Source organism: Phaseolus vulgaris, chromosome 4, assembly GCF_000499845.2.
Source record: "Phaseolus vulgaris cultivar G19833 chromosome 4, P. vulgaris v2.0, whole genome shotgun sequence".
Taxonomy (NCBI): Eukaryota; Viridiplantae; Streptophyta; class Magnoliopsida; order Fabales; family Fabaceae; genus Phaseolus; species Phaseolus vulgaris.
In genome coordinates this window covers 43,340,103-43,360,534 of record NC_023756.2, presented here as the reverse complement: position 1 = coordinate 43,360,534, position 20,432 = coordinate 43,340,103, and the positions used below count along the sequence as shown (strand labels likewise).

At 38.4% G+C, this 20,432-nt stretch overlaps 1 protein-coding gene across 2 annotated transcripts; it reads right to left on the bottom strand.

The window, feature by feature from the left end:
- Nucleotides 1-10,829: 10,829 nt before the first annotated feature.
- LOC137837792 (putative UPF0481 protein At3g02645) lies at nucleotides 10,830-13,189 on the bottom strand. 2 transcript variants are annotated; one of them, XM_068646921.1, is made up of 3 exons: nucleotides 13,070-13,189; nucleotides 12,157-12,961; nucleotides 10,830-11,791 (listed from the first exon to the last, which is right to left on the bottom strand). In XM_068646921.1, exons 2-3 carry the CDS (start codon nucleotides 12,938-12,940, stop codon nucleotides 10,992-10,994), a joined length of 1,584 nt encoding a protein of 527 aa, XP_068503022.1. In that variant the 5' UTR covers nucleotides 12,941-12,961; nucleotides 13,070-13,189; the 3' UTR covers nucleotides 10,830-10,991. The 2 variants fall into 2 exon arrangements, with proteins under 2 accessions (XP_068503022.1, XP_068503023.1); XM_068646922.1 differs by lacking the exon at nucleotides 13,070-13,189 and having other exon boundaries at nucleotides 12,157-13,012.
- Between the last annotated feature and the right edge of the window lie 7,243 nt (nucleotides 13,190-20,432).

The following is a 20,432-nucleotide window of genomic DNA, read 5'->3' as shown; positions in this document are numbered from 1 at the left end:
GTTTTCAGAGGAGGAAATCAAGGAAGCGGTGTGGCAGTGCGAAGGATCTAAGAGCCCTGGACCGGATGGATTCAATTTTAATTTCATCAAAAGAAGCTGGGACTATATCAAAGATGAGCTAGTTACAGCCTTGGCTTTGTTCCATGATACAGGTTTTATACCAAAGGGGTGTAATGCATCATTTATAGCACTGGTACCAAAAGTAAGGGATCCTTCTAAGCTAGAACAATATAGACCAATATCTCTAGTGGGGGCTATATATAAAGTCATATCAAAGGTGTTGGCGGCAGAATTAAAAAAGTGTTATCCTCTGTTATTGACGACTGCCAGTCAGCCTTTTTAAAAGATAGAGGGATACTTGATAGTGTTCTCATGGCAAATGAAGTGGTAGAGGATCTGAGGAGGAGTGGGAAATCTGGGTTGTGCTTGAAGGTGGATTTTGAAAAAGCCTATGATTCAGTTAGGTGGGATTTTCTCTATGATATGCTCTTGAAGTTAGGATTCCAAAGTAAATGGGTCGAATGGATGCGTGGATGTCTGGAATCTGCATCAGTATTTGTCCTTGTGAATGGTAGTCCTACAGAGGAATTCAAGCCAACAAGAGGTTTGAGGCAGGGTGATCCCCTTGCCCCCTTCCTCTTCTTAGTGGTGGTAGAGGGTTTAGCTGGGTTAGTAAGGCAAGCAAAGAAGGCTAACCTACTATCAGGTGTCAAGATTGGAAGAGAGAAGGTTGAACTCTGTTCTTTGCAGTTTGCAGATGTCACCTTATTTTTATGTGAGGAGTCTCATAGTAATGTGGTCACTATTAAGGCAATCCTTAGGGGGTTCGAGCTAGCCTCAGGCCTGAAGATTAACTTTCATAAATCTAGAATTGCAGGTGTAAATGTTAACCGAAATGCCATGGTCTGCTATGCAAAGACATTGAACTGTGACCAGATGGGAGTTCCATTCAAGTATCTGGGCTTGGAGGTGGGGGGGAATCCAAGAAAGACCTCTTTCTGGGAGCCAGTTCTAAGTAAACTGAGAAACAGACTCAATGCATGGAGAGGGAGATTTCTATCTTTGGCAGGGAGAATTTGTCTCATCAAATCAGTTATAACTGCAGTCCCACTCTTTTACCTTTCGCTTTATAAAGCACCAGTTTGTGTGTGCAAAAGCATAATCAGCCTACAACGGAGGTTCCTATGAGGGTGGGGGAAGGAGATAAAACCGATTGCTTGGGTAAGTTGGGAAGTATTGTGTAAACCAAAGGAGGAAGGTGGGTTGGGAATCAGAAATATAAGGAAGTTCAACTATGCTCTTCTGGCTAAATGGAGGTGGCGCTTGATATCTGAAGAGAAAGGGAGGTGGAAGGAGCTGTTGGTTTCCAAGTATGGGGTGGACTTAGAATGCCGGCAAGCACGAATAAAAGTCCAATCATGGTGGTGGAGAGACCTACATAAAGTGTGTACGGAGGGTGAGAGAGAAGGTTGATTTAATCAGCAAATTGTATGGAAAGTAGGGAAAGGAGACAAAGTAAGATTTTGGGAGGATGCATGGACCGACAATAGTAGTCTCAAAACCTTATTTCCTAGGCTCTATCCAATCTCTTTGAACCAGGGCCAAAAGGTGGAAGAGGTTGGCTCTTGGGTAGACTCAGTATGGGAATGGAAACATAGATGGAGAAGAGCTAGATTTGAGTGGGAAAGCATGTTGGAATCAGATTTGGCTACACACTTATCAAGAATTAGGCTATCAAGGGATCAGGAAGACATTCGGGAGTGGGGGTTTGATGATTCAGGGGTTTTTTCTGTTAATTCTGCGTATGAATGTATAGCACATCCGGTTAGAAGCTCCCAAAATGATGTGTTCAGTTATCTCTGGAAAATCAAAACCTTCCCCAGTGTGATAACCACAGCGTGGAGAGTCCTTATAGGTATAATACCTACAAGAGAAAATTTGAGCAGAAGAGGGGTGATCGTGAATACAACTCTTTGCGCTATGTGTGAGGTAAAGGAGGAAACATGTCAACATACATTCATAGAATGTGATGTTGCTCAGAGGGTGTGGGTGTTATGCCTTAGATGGATCGGCATTGTGTCGGCCAAGCAGAATGCCATCATATCTCATTTTGAAAGCTTTTACCTACCCCAACTTAGTTGTAGACAAAATCTATTTTGGAAAGGAGTGTGGGCAACTACTGTGGCATGTATTTGGGAGCAAAGGAATTCCGTTGTCTTTAGTCATGGGAAAGTAGATGTGGAGGAGATTGTTCAGAAAGTCCAGCTTAAGTCCTGGCAGTGGCTAAAGCACAGGGGCTCCTCTTTTAGCTATTCTTTTACAGATTGGTTGCTGAATCCCCTTATCTGCATTAGAAGTTACAAATAAAAGGGGAAGGATGGTAGTTGAGGGGGAGAGGTTGAGGATGTGAGGTCATAAGTCCGCTATGTGGTGTTTAAAGAAGGTTTTCTGGTTACAGGTACCCTGATCTTAATTAACTTAAGCCAAAGTAAATCTGGCTGCTAGGAGGGCTCTGGCGGGCTGCAGGACAAAATGGTGAGGGAGGCGAAAGTAAGTTGGAAGGCAGGTGATGGAAGAGGGTAGACATTAGATTTGTGGTGGCCAAGTGATGCTATACTCTGGTGTTGTTTTCTGGTACTGTAATGACATATGATAGACACATACATGTGGGTTCAGTCAAACAAGCATATGTGGTCTGCTAGTGGTGATGAGGATTACAAGACGGTGTGTGTTTGTAGGAAGAGTATAACAGACCAAGGAGTAAGGACTGGATGGATGAGAGTGGTTATCTAAGGTAGAGGAAACACACGTGAAGGTTGAACAGACAGTGTGGTTAGTGTGATCAGTCTTGGCTTGGAGCCAAGTACGTCAGAGTTTGGCTGCAAAGGAGGAGGAGTAACGGGCTGAAGGTGATCACCATATGAAGTAACTTTATGCTGGGAGGGAGCGGAGTGTTTCAATGCTCTGTAGGATAAAGAAATGAACTTCTCTCTTGCAAGGAAGCCAAGGTTTGGTGCAACATATGTGAATTTTCAGCAGTAATTACCTTGGCTAGCTGGTTAGGTGCTCTGTGATGGTCCAACCTTGTGATGAACTTCTTGGAGTATGGTGCAAGTAGAACATAAAAGATGGTTTTGGGTCGCCCAAGAAGACCCGGAAGTGGTATTAAACTATGTGAAAGGCCAACACCTACTGACGAGGGCCTCCTCATATTAGGTGCTGAAATGGGGCCGAAAGGAATTGTGTTGTGTATTGATATAATTGACTTGATGTTGTCTCAACTTGTGAACCTGTTTTGTGAAGTAGCAAAGAAGAAGGTCATGTTCATGCAGCAGAAGTAGCCGGGTGATTTGGCGTACTTTAGGATGGGATATCCTGGGCGAGTTGCGGCTGATGCAAGGTGCTGAGGTTGTCAGGTGTGATGTGGGGAGGTTGGTTATATTATAGTGGGAAGTACATGTCTGGAAGTGTTTAGAAGGGTTGCAGGGGGTTACAAGTTCAAATGTTGCTGCTACCATATGCGTTAGTGGTTTCTGCCCTTGATGGCAACTGCTAATGCAGGGTGAATCTAAAAGCTATGCAAGACTAAAGGAGAGACCATGTCACGTATGCAGAAGGAAGAAGCAAGAGGATATGGAATCTTTCTAGTAGTGGAGGTTGGGGGCTGGTTTTTGGCACATTACGATGCACCAAGAGATGGAGAGGAGATTTCTTTTTGTCAAAACCCACAAAATCAAAGCCTGTAAAGTGTAAACTAACAATATGGTGGTGAAAAAAAATAATACCCAACCAATTAAGAATACAATTTCATATTTTAACAACTTCAGAACAAACAAAATATAAATGATTTGTATCTTCAACTCTTGTTCTACACATGACATTTTAGTGTTTGAATTTGAATGTTCCTTCTTAACAAATTAGCTTTTGTTGCAATTTTATCAAGCATAACTCGCCAACAGAACAATGTGGCTGAAGATAAAGCCTTTATCTTCCAAAATTTGATAAATTCCTCTTTTTTTTTCTCATATAATTGATTGATATTCCACTTAACATGTAAGTTAACCTCACTGAGAACAGTCTCATACAATCTCCTCTCCAAAACACTCATTATATTAGTCCTTGAGAATCTAAATTCCATCTAACATACTCATTAATTGATCTAGAATATGTTTCTCCCATTTAAAACAAGGTCTTCTCCAAACAAGGTTCCACGACAAAATATTCACACCCCATGACCTCATTTGGCCAATATAAAAACCTTTTTTGAGTTGGTGAACAGTCTAGGATATTTATCATTAAGTGATGTGTCTTTTACCCATACATCTTCGCAAAACAAAAGCTTGGACCCATTTCCAAATTTCCATTTGATTTTAGACACGAACCAATTAAACCCCTGTTGTGGTTCGTTGATTTTCTTGAAATCTCTCCATCATAGAGATTCATATTTACTTGTTTTTCCTTCAACTAAGTTTCTCCAAGAACAATACTTAGATTTAATAATATCCACCCATAACCTCTTACCCTCATACCTAACCTCCAAATCCATTTTGCAACTAAAGTCAAATTAAATCTTGTAAGATATTTGATTTCTAAACTTCCTTCCTCTTTACTTTTACAAATTGTTTCCGAGTTTACCCATGCAATTTTTCTCTCTTCCTAGCCCCAATCCCACAAGAAATCTCTTTATATGTTAACAATTTTTTTCTAGACAACAACTATCATAATAAATATAGATAAGAAAAAGATTGGTACCTGTTCTCGAACAGGATTGGAACTAAGAGAACTATTGAACCACTCCTCGATCAGTCGGTCGGTCTGCACTTCACTCCTTCCTCTTGGACGAACTCCTGCACTCTCACTCTTCCACTCCTCCTCTCCTTGAACTTCAGACTCGGATGACACCTGCAAAAGACACTTTGACGCTCAAGTCAAACTTCGACACTCAACACTCAATATTTAGTATTAGATGATTGCATACCTGATCCTTTGGAATCTGTGCTTATTTATATAATTATTGTGGGCCCTTTACCGTTATTGGGCCCAATAAAAGCATATTAACTAATGTTGGGTCATTAATTGGCTTTGTTATTGATCATGTCGGTCAGCTTGAAACAGGTGTTAAGTTTCTTGGTCAGTCGTGCAGATCCTACCGGTACACTTGCCCCCGAGTCTTTTTTGAATTTGAAGAGTTTATGACGGTTGGGCTTTTTGAGGCGTGATGTGATGTTGGTGGGGTCGAACGTGTGACATGACACGTAATTATGACTTAGGTTTTTTGCACCATCCGTCGTGTGTCGCTGGATTGAGGAAGATTCAACGGTTGAGATGAGAAAGACGTTTATCGTTCCTCTCTCCTCTCCACCTATAAATAGTGGTCCCCCATCAGTTCAGGTCACTGCTTATCTGCTCCGACTTCCAAAACTCATTCGATCTGATGTAGTGCTTTCCTTACACTCTGAGAGGTTAGTCATGCCTTTTCCCTCATCTTCTTCTTCATCTTCGTCTGTCTTCCTCCTCCCCCAACTCTTCCACGACCGAACCTTTATCGGTCAAGTCAATTCAGACGTTGCCCCCCGTGGAGGTCTCAGTAAGGGCCGATGATCCGGAAGGCGTTGCCGACCGGTCAGATCCCATCGAAGAGTGGTCCCATCATTTGGGGCTTGACTGGGTAGACCCTAGAATGACCGAATTCACCTTTGTGTATCTGGATGGGCCTTCCATTTCCTCCTTTATAGACAAACACACCATTTTGAAACCGGATGCTAGTGATGCTATCTTGGCTATTGATTATTGTCGGTCGACCGATACCATCTGTATGGATCAGTCTACCTCAGAGGGTCCCTTCTTCTTTGTTTATTCTTACATTTTTTCTGACTTACACGTGGCCTTGCCTTTTGATGAATTTACCATGGATGTCCTTCAGTCGTTCAATGTTTCTCCCTCTCAACTTCATCCCAACACTTGGGTCTCCCTTCAAACTTTATGTCTCATTTGTGACATGTTTCACCTTTCTCCGACTCCTGCCACTTTTCTAAGTTATTATACCTCTCACCCGGTTGACCCATTTAGCCGGTTGTCACTCATTAGTCGGTCGGGTAACATTCTTTTTAGTTCTTACACTACCTCGTACAAGAACTTTAAGGCAAATTTTTTCAAACTTTTTATTGAGCCCGAGAGTTGGGGGCTTTTCTTAGAGGAAACTGGTCGGTCCCAATTTTGTTTATATTGTACCAAGACTCCCACCCAGTTCAAGGAATGACCTCGTTCGGCCCCTGACACCGAGGAGTTGGAGATTTGTTCACTGTTTGACAGCCTCCCTCGAAGGCTCCCTACACAGAAACTATTAACCATGTACAAGTTGTCTCATTGGTGGACGAACTTTCATGATATGTTTATATTTTTTCTATCTCAGTTGGTCGAAGATTTTTAACTGATGTATTTTTTATTTGGTGCAGATATCATGACGAGAGACGCTCCTCGGTCGGACAATGTCATTGCTGCCTTCCGTGCTAAGACCCTTGACAAGGGTAAAGGCAAAGGCACTTTGGAGACGGTTGCGGTTGGTAACCCCTCCACTATCGGGGCATCTGCCCCGTCAGTCGTTGCTAACAGAGGTAGAAAATGAAAAATAAGAGACACTGCCACTGTCGAAAGGTATCCTGGCAGTACCTCAAGGCGTCCTCCACCCCCTTCTCCAAATTGTTTGAAGTCTTCCTCGTCGGTTGGCACTACCGGCCTCGAAGTTGTTGCTGCTCCCGACTAGTCGGCGTTCTCAGGACTCACAACTCTTTTTGGTAGTGGGATTAGGTCGGCAGTTAAGGTCTCGTCCAGAATCCTCCCCTGTCAACACTTAAAGGGGTATACCTTGTAAACCGAGGTCCTCAGTTCTCCCTATGCCTATCTCCTCGACCAGCAACAGCTCGATTCAGGCGTTCTTTCTCTTTATCTCTCCCCTTATCTCCTCCTGCCTCGACCCTGACTTGATTCCTAAACTCCCTTAACTCTTCTAGTTGCATGTACTTAGCGACCCTCTACCTAAGCTCATCCAGGTTTGTAGTTGGCTTCTTGCACAAACTATCAGAAAACGGCCCCGACCGTAGGGTCATGACAATGTAATGCATGGCCATGTTCGGACTTAGATTGCGGATGTTCAGGGCCACCATATCGAACCTTTCCATGAACAGCCTCAGAGATTCTTCTCTCTCCTTGTGAATATTGACCAGGGCGATAAAAGTCAGGTGGTATGGTTGTCTGAGGTGTACAACCTCATATGCATGGTGTACACGTCCATGTGCTCGTTGGGATCGTTCGTAGCGTCATAATGGTCCATGTTCAAGCCTTTCCACATAGTCAAAAGTTGTGCCCCCATCACATAGCCAGTGAATGGGTGTCAGCGGCACAAGTCTAGGGTATTGGTCGTGGGGACCGACTTGTTCAGATAGGACTCACCCTCAGCCTCCTAGGTGTGGATTTCTTTTGGCTCCTCAATAGTTCTATGGTCGGTGGGGTGGCGAAGGACTTCCCAGATGGGTTGCCCAGTCCGTCAGATGGACCTCCCTTTACCAACTTCTTCTTCATCTCTTCATTCTCCTTCCAGAGAGCAAGAATCTCCTCTTCATTCTTCCGCTTCATCTTCTCGTTCATTCTCTTCATCTAAACCATCTCTCTCTACAGAGACATCAAAAGCACCATATGCTCAGCATTAGACATCCTCTGGTTCACCATGCTTCTGGTAGACACCATCTACTTCCTTCTTCGCAATGATTCTCTTAGTCCCACGTGGGCACCAATTATTCTTGAATGGGGTTGGAACCAAGAGAACTATTGAACCACTCCTCGGTTGATCGGTCGGTTTGCACCTTACTCCTTCCTCTTGAACGATCTCCTGCACTCCCACTCTTCCACTCCTCCTCTCCTTGAACTCTAGACTCGGATGGTACCTTCAAAAGACACTCTGACGCTCAAGTCAAACTTCGACACTCGACACTCAGTATTTAGTATTAGATGATTGCATACCTAATCCTTTGGAATTTGTGCTTATTTATATAATTATTATGGGCACTTTACCGTTATTGGGCCTAATAAAAGAATATTAACTAATGTTGGATCATTAATTGGCTTCATTGTTGATCATGTCGGTCAGCTTGAACCATGTGCTGATCGGTCGTGCGGACCCTACCAGTACTGTATCGCAAAAATAAGAGTTTATCAATGTGATTCTACCGACAAAAGAAAGATGTTTACCCTTCTATTTAGATAGACAATTTTTTATTTCATCTACCAAACTTTTCCAAAAGACCTTTTTCCTATGGTTGCCCACTGGAACTCCTAGGTATACAAAAGGAAGAGTCATGATTCTGCAATTCAATATTTTAAAGAATCTAACTTTGGATACCTATCCTTACTACGTTAGATTTATGAAAATTTATCTTCAAACTAAATTCTAAACCTTAAACTTTTATATATATCACTGGTACAAAATAACTATACCGTAACCCCATACAAATACGGTTAAAAGAAAATCATCATTAATAAAAAAAAAGTGATGGCAAACTAGTAGTTATGCAACGTTTTTAACAACGGTTATGTCTGAAACCATCGTTAAAAACCAGTAAGGCAGGAAAATAACGACTTGGAACCGTCGTTAATAAGCAAACAGACAGGCAATTAACGACAGTTATGCCCAGAACCGTCATTAACTATGTGCTCTTAAAATCCCACCAACGATTTTTCATCCTCACTTCCCTCTTCACTTGTTCACTCCAACTCACTCTTCATTATTGGTTCTGTTGTTATTCACTACGCCACCTCCATTCTGCTCCAACACCGCTTCGTCGTGTCGCTGCTGCTCGTCCCACGCCATCGCTCCCGTCACACGTCTCTCCCTACGCCTCCCTGCCCCTCTACGCTCTCCTTGCTCCCTGTGACAACAACGACCAACTCCTCTCTTGTGTCTTGGAGCCCTGCGCAGTTGCCTCACTCACGACCCAAGTAGTTCAATATTTTTTTTTATTATTTATTTTCCCGAATGACAACTTTTTATACGTGTCGCTATAAACAGTTATTATCTATGATATAGTATTCGTACTTGTTCTAAATTAACGCAGAAATCCATTAAAATTGTAAAGGTTCCAACAATAGAGAATATTTATTTTTTATTAAAGTTCTATATTTTTGAATTTGTAATTTCATTGATTCCGAATTTAGGTACACCTTTATCAAAAATAGATTGTAGAAGTTACTTCGGATTCAGCTATCTAAAGTCTTGTTTCAAACTCATACAGAAAATAATTTTTCTTTTAGTTTTTATATTTTCTATTGAAGATAATTCATAGAAATTTTTTAATGATGTGTGTAAGCAGTCAAATGCTACTATTTGGCACATGATTAATGCTACAATAGTGTCAAGCACATAGTGACAATTTAGCATATATCAGACGAAAGTACACGATGACAAAAAAAAGGGTGTCTATAATAATGTATATTTGGACATATCTATAAAAAAAAGTGTTGTTGTAGTTAACTCCACTTCTATCACAATCATATGGACATATCTCTTTAGACCATTCTTAATATGACAACTAATTTAAAAATTAATTTATATATTTATATTTGTTGTGGATAGAAGCATCATAAAATATTTTCTAATATTAAAAAATGTAATTTTAAAAATTACAAATTAAATGCACGAGTTTACTTATAATTTTAAAATTATTTGATTTTAATAAAAAGTTTTTTTTTTCTAATTTTGGTAAAACACTTCTAAAATCTGAAATAGATTAAGCAAAGCAAATACATAGGCAAATCAAACTTTTTTTATCAACAATAAAGAATTAATAAATAGAACAACTTCAGGGGTGGTCCAAGAGTTATACAATTCATGAAATTAAAGTACATCTCCTTTATCACCCCCACTCCACTAAAGGGAGGAAATCCAACACGTAACAAAAGAGATCAAAGCATTAAAAAAAACCAACACACTAAACCAACACCAACCTGACACTACAGAGACCAACAGGTTCACACTTCACACAAACAAAACAAGGATCACCAAAGGAAAAAACCTTACCCAACTTCACCAACAACCAACACACCACCCCTCCAAACTGCCCAACAAAAGATAAAGACTTGTCAACCTAAAACAAATACAGACAACTTATAACGAATTCAGACAAGATAAGAGGGCAAGACACTAGTCAGAGAAGGAGAAGCAATCACTAGAAATTTTAGAAATTACTCAAGATCAAGCCTTCAACTGGGTGAAAGTGAAGATTTTAGAATGATCTACCACATCGCTTTTGAAGATGACCTTATTCCTATGGCACCAAATCTCTCTAACCACCGAGACCCACACACTTCTCATAAAAGAGTTGATAGACTTAGGTGCATTACAAAAGTGAATGAAATGTGCAAAGAGATCAATGGAAACAACCGACGACACTCCTAACCACGAGAAACACTGTGTCAGCAATTACATGTGCAAGAGCATGGTCTATGCTGTTGCAGGGGACATGAACTATACGTAGGAATACATTCCTTGCCATATTATGTTTTTAAGTTTTACTTTTATAGTATATGTTTAGAAAGAATGATTGTCGCCCAAATTTAGCTAATTCTTTAGTTAACATAGCATTTTGTTTAACTTCAACACATTTTTTTATGAATCAAATTTATTGAAAGAATACACAAACCAAATTAAAACTAATTATGAGTTTGTTCAGTCTACTTATAACCCTAGTTCAGGGTTTCAGTTGCATAATAGCATTTTCTGTGATGGTGCAATGGCGAAAAACTCAGACATCAGGAGTATAAGAAATAGAAAAAGTATAAATCATATAATACATGGTTTCACTTGGATAACATATCAAACATACATTAATTGTAACATCCTATGAAGGTATATTTTAATTTTACAGAAACATTATACACTCCAAATCATTACCATTCATTATACGCCATACTCGCAAAATTAAAAAATATATAGAGAAACCTTATTCTGGTTTAAAATACCTATGACAGTCATAAACCGAGCAAAACGTTTCAATAGCCGTCATGGCCAAGAGAACAAAGGTGGCAAGAAGTGTGAAGAACTTCCACGATTTGTACACATATTCTGTTAAGACCCTGAAGAAGTTGATCTTCCTCCTACATTGGTAGTACTTGTTCACTTTCTTAATGGTTTCATCTAACTTCTGGGTCTTGGTGGGTCCAATGGATTTGCTCATTCCATTGAATAGTTCCTCAGTTTCTTGCACACTGAGAGAGCTACTTGACTCTATAATCCCTGCCTTCATTAGCAGCTTCACATCCTCCACAGTGTCTACGATTCCCCTCATCAGTTCTGTGTACCTTGTGAAGATGAGAAAATCTGGTTTGGTCAAGGCCTCATAAGCCACAAGGTTTCTCATTATCACTTCAGAGTTCACGTCCAATTTGAGCACAGGGAGGTAAAGTATGCCCATCTTTTCGTCAAATTCAATGGCCATGTTACCACCTTCCAAGGGTTGGAAAAAGACCCCCACTGAATGAAGCTCACGCACACAAGGGATTTTGACAACCAAAGGAGCTTCTTCTTCTTCTCCAGAAAGTTTTGGATGTGATGAAAGAGTTTTAAGTTGAGAGGACACTTTTAGCACTGGATCTAGGTGTCGCTTAATGGGTTTCACAAGAGGAATATTCACGTCCTTCAGCTTTTTCATAGAGTTTAGTGTCCATGTCAATGCACATTTAACTTTCTTAAAGGAAATTGTTATGGCTTCAGAAGTTGAGCTTTTCTGGGATACAGAAGTACCTGTGGTAGAGTTTACCACTCAAATTATTAGCTAGGTTGTGCAATATGAACCATTTAAAAACCATATACATACCAACTGCAATACTTAAAAAAAATATCCAATAACCTTATCCGAACCATCCAACACAACAAAAACACCTAAAGATAACATTATCACCAAACATTCAAATATAACCAAAAACTAACAGATCAACGGATAAGACAGCTAGGTTGTCCAACATCACTATATCTCTATCATTCTCGTTAATTTTTACAATAAAAAGAATAAACAATGGCACTAATGTTATGCGAATATTAATAGAGACCAGAACAATTTTGAATCATCTGATAAAATTTCTGTATTATCAAAGAGTTTATACACATACCTTGGCTTTGAACAGGTATCGGTGTTTCAGGCTTTTCAGCGTTAGAGACCACCAAATGGTACATGAGATCCAAGACATGGTGATGCTTAGATACAGCTTCAGAACATGTGGGGACGTGAGTTAGGTTAAGTGGAGAGTGTTGACGGCAGAATGACAAGAGCATCGAACCCAAGTAGTCGTGAACTAAATGAGGAGGTTCGGAGCTTTGAAGGACCAAGATCTTCAACAAGGAGTAGGTTGGAATTTGGTTCTCCACCATGAGGATGTCCCTTATGATGGCATCCTTAGTTAGTTTCACACCACGTAAGCGAACTCGATCTTCTAGCCCCGCCATGAAAGAGCCAGAAAATTTCTCATTGAGATAGTTGTGGTAGAAGTTCAACAAGAACAAAGCATCAATGGCAACGGTGTATAACAAGGTTTCATCTTTGAGGTCCAAGTATTTGTGGTAACTAGCACGGATGAAGGTTGCTGTGTTGTGGAATTCTTGGACCACTTGTTTGAGATCATGTTTCTGGAAGTGGTCTAGAACCGCTTTGGCAGATAAAACTTTGAACCTTTCCATGGGATAGAGCTCAGGGCGAAAGTGAGTATATGGACCAATGGCTATAAATTGAGGAGCAAAGGCTTCTGGCTTGGCAGAGCTCAAAGATTTGGGAACTTGGTATATGCAAACTGGTATTATTTTCAAGATTGAGTGGTTGGCTTCACTAGACATTTGGTTGATTTGGATCACCCAATTCTCTTCATCCGATTCTGAATTCAAGATTGATAGAGAGGCCATCTTGGATTTTGCTTAATTTGCCTGATTGTATGCAATACCTGTTAATGTGTATCACATATATATATATATAGTAGAAAGATGAGAAAGAAAGAGAAGTTTATGAAAGAATGATTAGAATGAAGTTGTTACCACTTGCATGAAAAACGTGATGTTACGAAAGCCTCCAATTTGTTGATTTTCATTGTGACTCGTTTACTCCTTCTCAGTCCCCCACAATATGGATAACATGGATGGAAGGTTACTGTTACTTGTTTATATTTCCAATCATATTTGTGTTGCTCCACTCATTCGTAAAGTTATGTAAACAACCATATCCGCAAAGTTAGAATGAAGACAAGACATAACAATCACTTATTTGTCTTCACAGCTATGTTAATTTCCATTGAATGACAACATAGTATCTGTACGGTAGTTCCATAATTCTGCTTCCGAAGTTATATATCAATAATATATGGTTTTAGTTATCATGACCATTATTATAAAATAAAATATAATATAGATATATTACATTACACTATTCTTTAATTTTTTTTATAGTCTCTCACTCATGTTTTTTACAAGTTAACTTACTAGTTTCTTTTCAAGATTTTGTCCTCATGGATTATGGATAAATGGGTTTGGAGGTGGAATGAAATTTCTGTTTATTCTGTTAGTTCGGCTTATAGTAGGTTAAGTTTGGCTGAGGATGATACTTATGTTTCTATTTATGAGGTATTTGGAGTCTTAAGGCGTTGCCTTCTTCAATGACTAGCGCGTGGAGAGTTTTGGCTGATAGGCTACCGACAAGGGTGAATTTGGAGAAAAAAGGGATCGCTTTGGAAAGTAGTTTGTGTGTCTTGTGCGGGAATGAGAAGGAATCGGGGAGTCATGTTTTTTTCAAGTGTAAGGTTGCTTTGAAGGTATGGTGTATGTAGTAAGTGGATTGGGGGACACGTTTTCTGTAAATTATGTTCCAGGAAACATTTTACAAAATATGTGTGGGTTATGACTCACCTTTCCGTTTTCTTGACATAAATGGGAGGTTACTTACCGTTGACAATTAATTGAAATTATTGGGAGGTTATTTAACGTTCACAGTTAATTGTTATTAAAGGAAGGTTAATTACCATTAATTGTCTTTATTATTGTTGTCTCCTAGAACCACTATATATAGTGGCTTCCTTCAAGCAATGTAACACACAACAAACAACAACACACACTTGCTTCCTCTCTCTTTTCATATACTCTCTATTTCTGCTCTTGGGGTGTAAGTGTTTAACCCATATAGAGAGAATTTGTTTTGGGGCTATTTATCTATTAGCCTGAGAGGAATTCATTGTACTTCCAGTACCATTATAGTAGAAGTTTTCGCACTCTCGCCGGTGGTTTTTTACCTCTATTTAAAGGGGTTTTCCACCTAAAAATTTATAGTATCATTCTCATTTTCTTTGTTACTTTAATTTCTCATAATCTTTTGTTGAAATTATTACGCTTCCGCACACGATATCCCTACAAATTGGTATCATAGCTTTTTCGATAATTCAACCAGGATCTGTTGTTCAACAATGTTGAAATTTGCTATTGAGAAATTTGATGGTAAAATCAGTTTTGCTATCTAGCAAGTCCAGATGCTAGCTGTTCTCACCCAGAATGGTTTAAAGAAAGTTGTGGCAGGTAAAATGAGGAGGCCAACCACTATGACGGAGGAGGTGTGGGATGAGTTGGATGAAAAGGCATTGTCTGCAATCCAGTTATGCTTGTCCCGTGAGGTGTTATGTGAGGTCATCAACGAGAAAACTACAGCAGGCATATGGAGTAAATTGGAGTCTCTATACATGACCAAAAGTCTTGCAAACAAACTCCGGTTAAAGGAGCGACTCTTTACACTCCAAATGTCCGAAGGTACTCCCATCCAATCTCACCTTGATGAATTTAATTCCATCATAATTGATTTGGAAAATTTGGAAGTTAAAATTGATGATGAGGATAAAGTTGTTCTACTTATTGTTTCTCTACCACCCTCGCATCGACAATTCAAAGAAATTATGTTATACGGTAATTATCTTACCTTGAGTTTTGATGATGTCAAGACTAATTTACTAGCCAAACAAAAATTTGATACTCAAATTCATTCTGAAAGTTCTGGTGAAGGATTAGTATTTAGAGGGAGAAACCAAGAGAAAGGTATGAACAATAAGTATAAATCTAGGTCAAAAATCTAGAGGCAAGAACTCCAAATATTGTCGTTATTACAAGAAAAAGGGACACGAGATCTCTGAATGTTATAAATTGAAAAATAAGAAAGATAGAGAAGATAAGGGAAATGGTAAACAACCAGAAAAATATGTCGAAGCCAGTATTGTTGAAACTGAATCTGATGGGGATTGTTTTGTAGCTTCCAACACTAAACAAAGATCTAAAAATGAATATATTCTTGATTTTGGTTATTCTTTTCACATGTCTCACAATAGAGACTGGTTTACCACATATGAACCAGGTTATAATGGTCTTGTTTTGATGGGAAACGATGCTCAATGCAAAGTTGTTGGTGAAGGAACAATCAAAATCAAGACACATGATGGAATTGTTAGAACTTTAACAGGTGTCAGATATGTCCTTGAGTTGAAACGGAATCTCATTTCCTTAGGCACCCTTGAATCTCATGGGTGTAAATACTCAGCCGAAGGTGGAGTTTTAAAAGTGTCTAAAGGAGCTCTTGTGTTACTAAAGGCAATTTGGAGTGATAATTTGTATGTGCTGCAGGGTTCAACAATTACATGTTCTGCAACTGTTGCCTCACCCAACAAAGATAATACCAAGTTGTGGCATATGAGATTAAGCCACATGAGTGAGAAGAGAATTCTAATCCTCAAGAAGAAGGGTCACCTTGGTAACCACTTTACTGGAAAAGTTGATTTCTGTGAACATTGCATTTTTGGTAAGCAGAAAAAGGTTAGTTCATTCGGATCTTTGGGGTCCGTCAAAAGTTCCCTCCAGAGGTAAATGTCATTATATGATGACAATTATTGATGATTTCTCACGAAAACTTTGGGTGTATTTTCTCAAACATAAGAATGAAGCATTTTCCACTTTTAAAGAGTGGAAATTATTGATTGAGAATCAGACTGGCAAGAAGATAAAGAGGCTAAGGACAGACAATGGCCTTGAGTTCTGTTCAAATGAATTCAATGATTTCTGCAAGAAGGAAGGCATTTCAGACACTTCACCATCCCAAGTATTCCACAACAGAACGGGGTTGCAGAAAGGATGAATAGAACTATCCTGGAGAGAGTTCGTTGCATGCTCTCCCATTCTGGTTTGAGTAAATCTTTTTGGGCTGAAGCGGCTTCAACGGCATGTTATCTGATAAATCGCTCTCCTAACAGATCAATTGATTGCAACATTCCAGAAGAAGTTTGGTCAGGTAACCCTGTTGATTATTCTAATCTTAAAATATTTGGTTGCCCTGCTTATTCTCATGTAAACGAGGGAAAATTAGATCCTCGTGCTAAGAAGTGCATTTTTTTTGGGTTATGGCTTATGGGTTAAAGGCTATCGTTTATATGACCTAGAATCTCACAAAGTAATTCACAGTCGGAATGTGACCTTTAATGAAAATGTTATGCTCTCTTCTATAAAAGATATTGTCATTTCCTCAATTGATACAGGTGATCAGGAAGATGCTCGAGAGAAGGTAGAGTTTGAGATTAAAACACCTGCTAATGAGGAAAACGTTCCCAATTCCTCCAGTACTCAAGATGATCAAGTCATTGTTATTGATGGTACAAATGAACATTTGAGTCCACATGAGCAATGTCCACCTAAACGACGAGGGTTACCACAACCGTGGTCTATGGCTCAAGAACTTCCACAACAGAGACCAAGAAAACCAACTCAAAGATTAATTGCAGAATCTGCCAACATTACTTATGCTTTAACTATTGCACAAGAGATGGGTGAAGAAGGTGAACCCAAGAATTACTCTGAATCTATCTCTAGTGATGACTCAACAAAGTGGATTGCTGCTATGCAAGAAGAAGTTGAGAGTCTTCTCAAAAACGAAACATGGGAATTGGTGAAGTTACTAGAAGGAAAACGAGTCATTAGTTGCAAGTGGATCTTTAAGAGAAAAGAAGGGATCCCTGGTGTTGAGAGTACAAGGAATAAAGCAAGATTTGTTGTAAGAGGTTTTGATCAAGAGAAAGGTATTGACTTTAATGAAGTATTTTCTCCTGTTGTTTGTCATACTTCAATATGTATATTACTTGCTTTAGTTGCCTTGTATGATTTAGAGCTGGAACAGTTAGATGTGAAAATTGCTTTTCTTCATGGTAATCTTGAGAAAGAGATTTACATCCAGCAGCCTGAGGGGTTTGTTGTTCCTGGAAAGGAGAACCATGTATGTCGTTTGAAGAAATCTCTCTACGGCTTGAAGCAATCACCAAGACAATGGTATAAGAGGTTTGATTCTTTCATGGTTGGACATGGCTACTCCAGAAGTAGCTATGATAATTGTGTCTATTTTCAAAAGACATCCGATGGGTCATTTATATACTTGTTGTTATATATTGATGACATGTTGATTGCCGCAAGAGATAAATTTTTAGTTAACAAGTTAAAGGCCCAACTTAGTAGTGAATTTGATATGAAGGACTTAGGTCCTGCCAAGAAAATTTTAGGAATGGAGATCAACAGAGATCGTCAAGCTAAAAAACTTTTTCTATCACAAAAGAAGTATGTTCTTAAGATGCTTGACAAATTTGGAATGCGAGATTGCAAAGCTGTTAATACTCCAATTGCCGCCCACTTCAAGTTGTCATCAGATCAGTGTCCAAAATTAGACGAGGACAAAAGGCGCATGTCACATGTCCCGTATTCAAATGCAATTGGAAGTCTCATGTATGCTATGGTATGTACTAGGCCTGATTTAGCTTATGTTGTTAGCATTGTTAGCAGGTTCATGCATAATCCAGGCAAGGCACACTAGGAAGCCGTTAAATGGATACTTCGTTATCTGAAAGGTTCTCCAGATCTTGATTTGGTATTTGATCAACATAGAGTCGATCCCGGATGAGCAGTTGGCTATGTTGATGCTGACTATGGTGGTGATTTAGATCGGAGAAGTTCACTTTCAGCCTACATTTTTACCCTGTGTGGGTCTGCTACCAGCTGGTATTCTTCACTTCAAGCCATTGCGGCTTTGTCCACCACTGAAGCAGAATATATCGCTGCTACAGAAGGTATGAAAGAGGCTATATGGCTTCGAGGCTTAGTAAGTGAACTTGGTCTTCAACAAGATGTTCTTGTTATATTTTGTGATAGTCGGAGTGTTGTCCACTTAATCAGGAACAGTAAGTATCACTCAAGGACCAAACACATTGAAATTAAGCACCATTTTATCCGAGACATTGTTGATACCGGAGATATAATTGTTGAAAAAATTCATACCGCCGAAAATCTTGCAGACATGTTGACCAAGCCACTTCCACCGGCTAAGTTCGATCATTGCCTGAACTTAGCTGGTACTATCCATACTTAATCAAGGCTTCATGGCGAGAGAGCGTTCCAGTCAAAGGCAAGTCAAGGTGGAGATTTGTGGGTTACAACTCACCTTTCCGTTTTCTTGGCATAAATGGGAGGTTACTTACTGTTGACAATTAATTGAAATTATTGGGAGGTTACTTACCGTTCACAATTAATTGTTATTAAAGGGAGGTTAATTACCATTAATTGTCTTTATTATAGTTGTCTCCTAGAACCACTAAATATTGTGGCTTCCTTCCAGCAATGTAACACACAACCAACAACAACACACACTTGCTTCCTCTCTCTTTTCATATAAAGAGAATTTGTTTTGGGGCTATTTATCTATTAGCCTGAGAGGAATTCATTGTACTCCCAGTACCATTATAGTAGAAGTTTTGGCTCTCTGCCGGTGGTTTTTTACCTCTATTTAAAGGGGTTTTCCACCTAAAAATTTCTGGTATCATTCTCTTTTTCTTTATTACTTTAATTTCTCATAATCTTTTGTTGAAATTATTACGCTTCCGCACACGATATCCCTATAATATGATTAATAAATTCTGGAAAAATATGTTATAGAGAAAGCTTTCGGTAAGATATTGGGAAGTCATTTAAAAAAATAGGGTAAAACAGTCTTCTTTTAAAATTTATGGGTGCATGAAGAAATTTGATGGGGTGAGGAAGAATAGGTCTAGAAAAACAATAAAAGTTATCCAAATTACAAAACGAGCTAAGCCCAGTGTTGTGAATGACCATCTCAGCATCTAAAACAAAAATAGAAGCAACAGTGAACTGGTTTCTACTTTATGCACCCCACATATTTCTTGAACACCTCTCCTGCATTTCAAATTGAAAATTTGCAGAATGTAATAAGCTAAGCTAGATGAAATTATAATAATAATAAGTTTTTTTAATAATTCTTAGCACATTAAATCGCAAGTTTTTAAAGAAATTAATCTTGAATACAAGCCACAACTTCTTCCTCCCTGTTAACCCTATCAATCACCTCATTCACAAAAGATATCCACTTTAATCAATAATATTTTCCAACACCACTAAATTTTATTAAAAAAATTCTCACAATTATTTTTATCAAACACTGTAGAGAAATATTGATCTAAAAATCCACTACATTTAATGGTTTTTTTTACTATTGATAGCAATAAAGATAAACCTAATTATTCCCAAAAAAAATTAATAAAATTTGTTTTATATTTAAACATAATTGTTTCGTATCTTTATATAAAATCGAAGCAACTATGAAAGTTAAGGCAACAACATCCAAGTAAGCAGGTTTGGTGATACTCCGATTATTTTTTCTATTATTTTTAGGAGATTTTGAACCATTTATTGTAAATTTTAATTATTCATTCTCATATATATGAATTTTAGATAGAAAGATCTCGTTTTTTTTAAAATTGGTGTAATTTAGAGTGTAAATTCTTTATATGGATAAAAACAAATCATTTGCTTGATATGTAAAAGCATTTACCATTTCGGGTAAGTCTTTTAGTTTAACTGTTTTTATAATTTATGTTTTAGGATTTACGGTTTAGTTTATTATACCTTAAGGTTATATTTAGAACACCACTTTCTTATGATGAAAATAATTTTTTTTTTATATTTTGGAAATTTACATTTTAAACTACACCAAATATTTTAGAAAAAAAACTGAAAGATCTCATCTATTTTTCTTTTCAACTTTTTTTAGGATTTGAATTTATAATTATTTTAAATTTTGTCTAGAAAACAAAAGAATGATTAAATCTCACATGGATCAGCAATAGCCCAAAAAGAAAGCCTGGTGTATTTTGGGTCCTCTATCCAGTTATTCAACCCACAATTAAAAAGGAATAAAAAAAAAGGAATAGAGACATTTTCTCAAATATGTACAAAATAAAATTCTTTTTTGTAGGGTGAAGTGAATTTGTATATATTTAATGAATTTCTAAGGAAAATTTTAATGAAAGCTTTATATATATAGATGTGC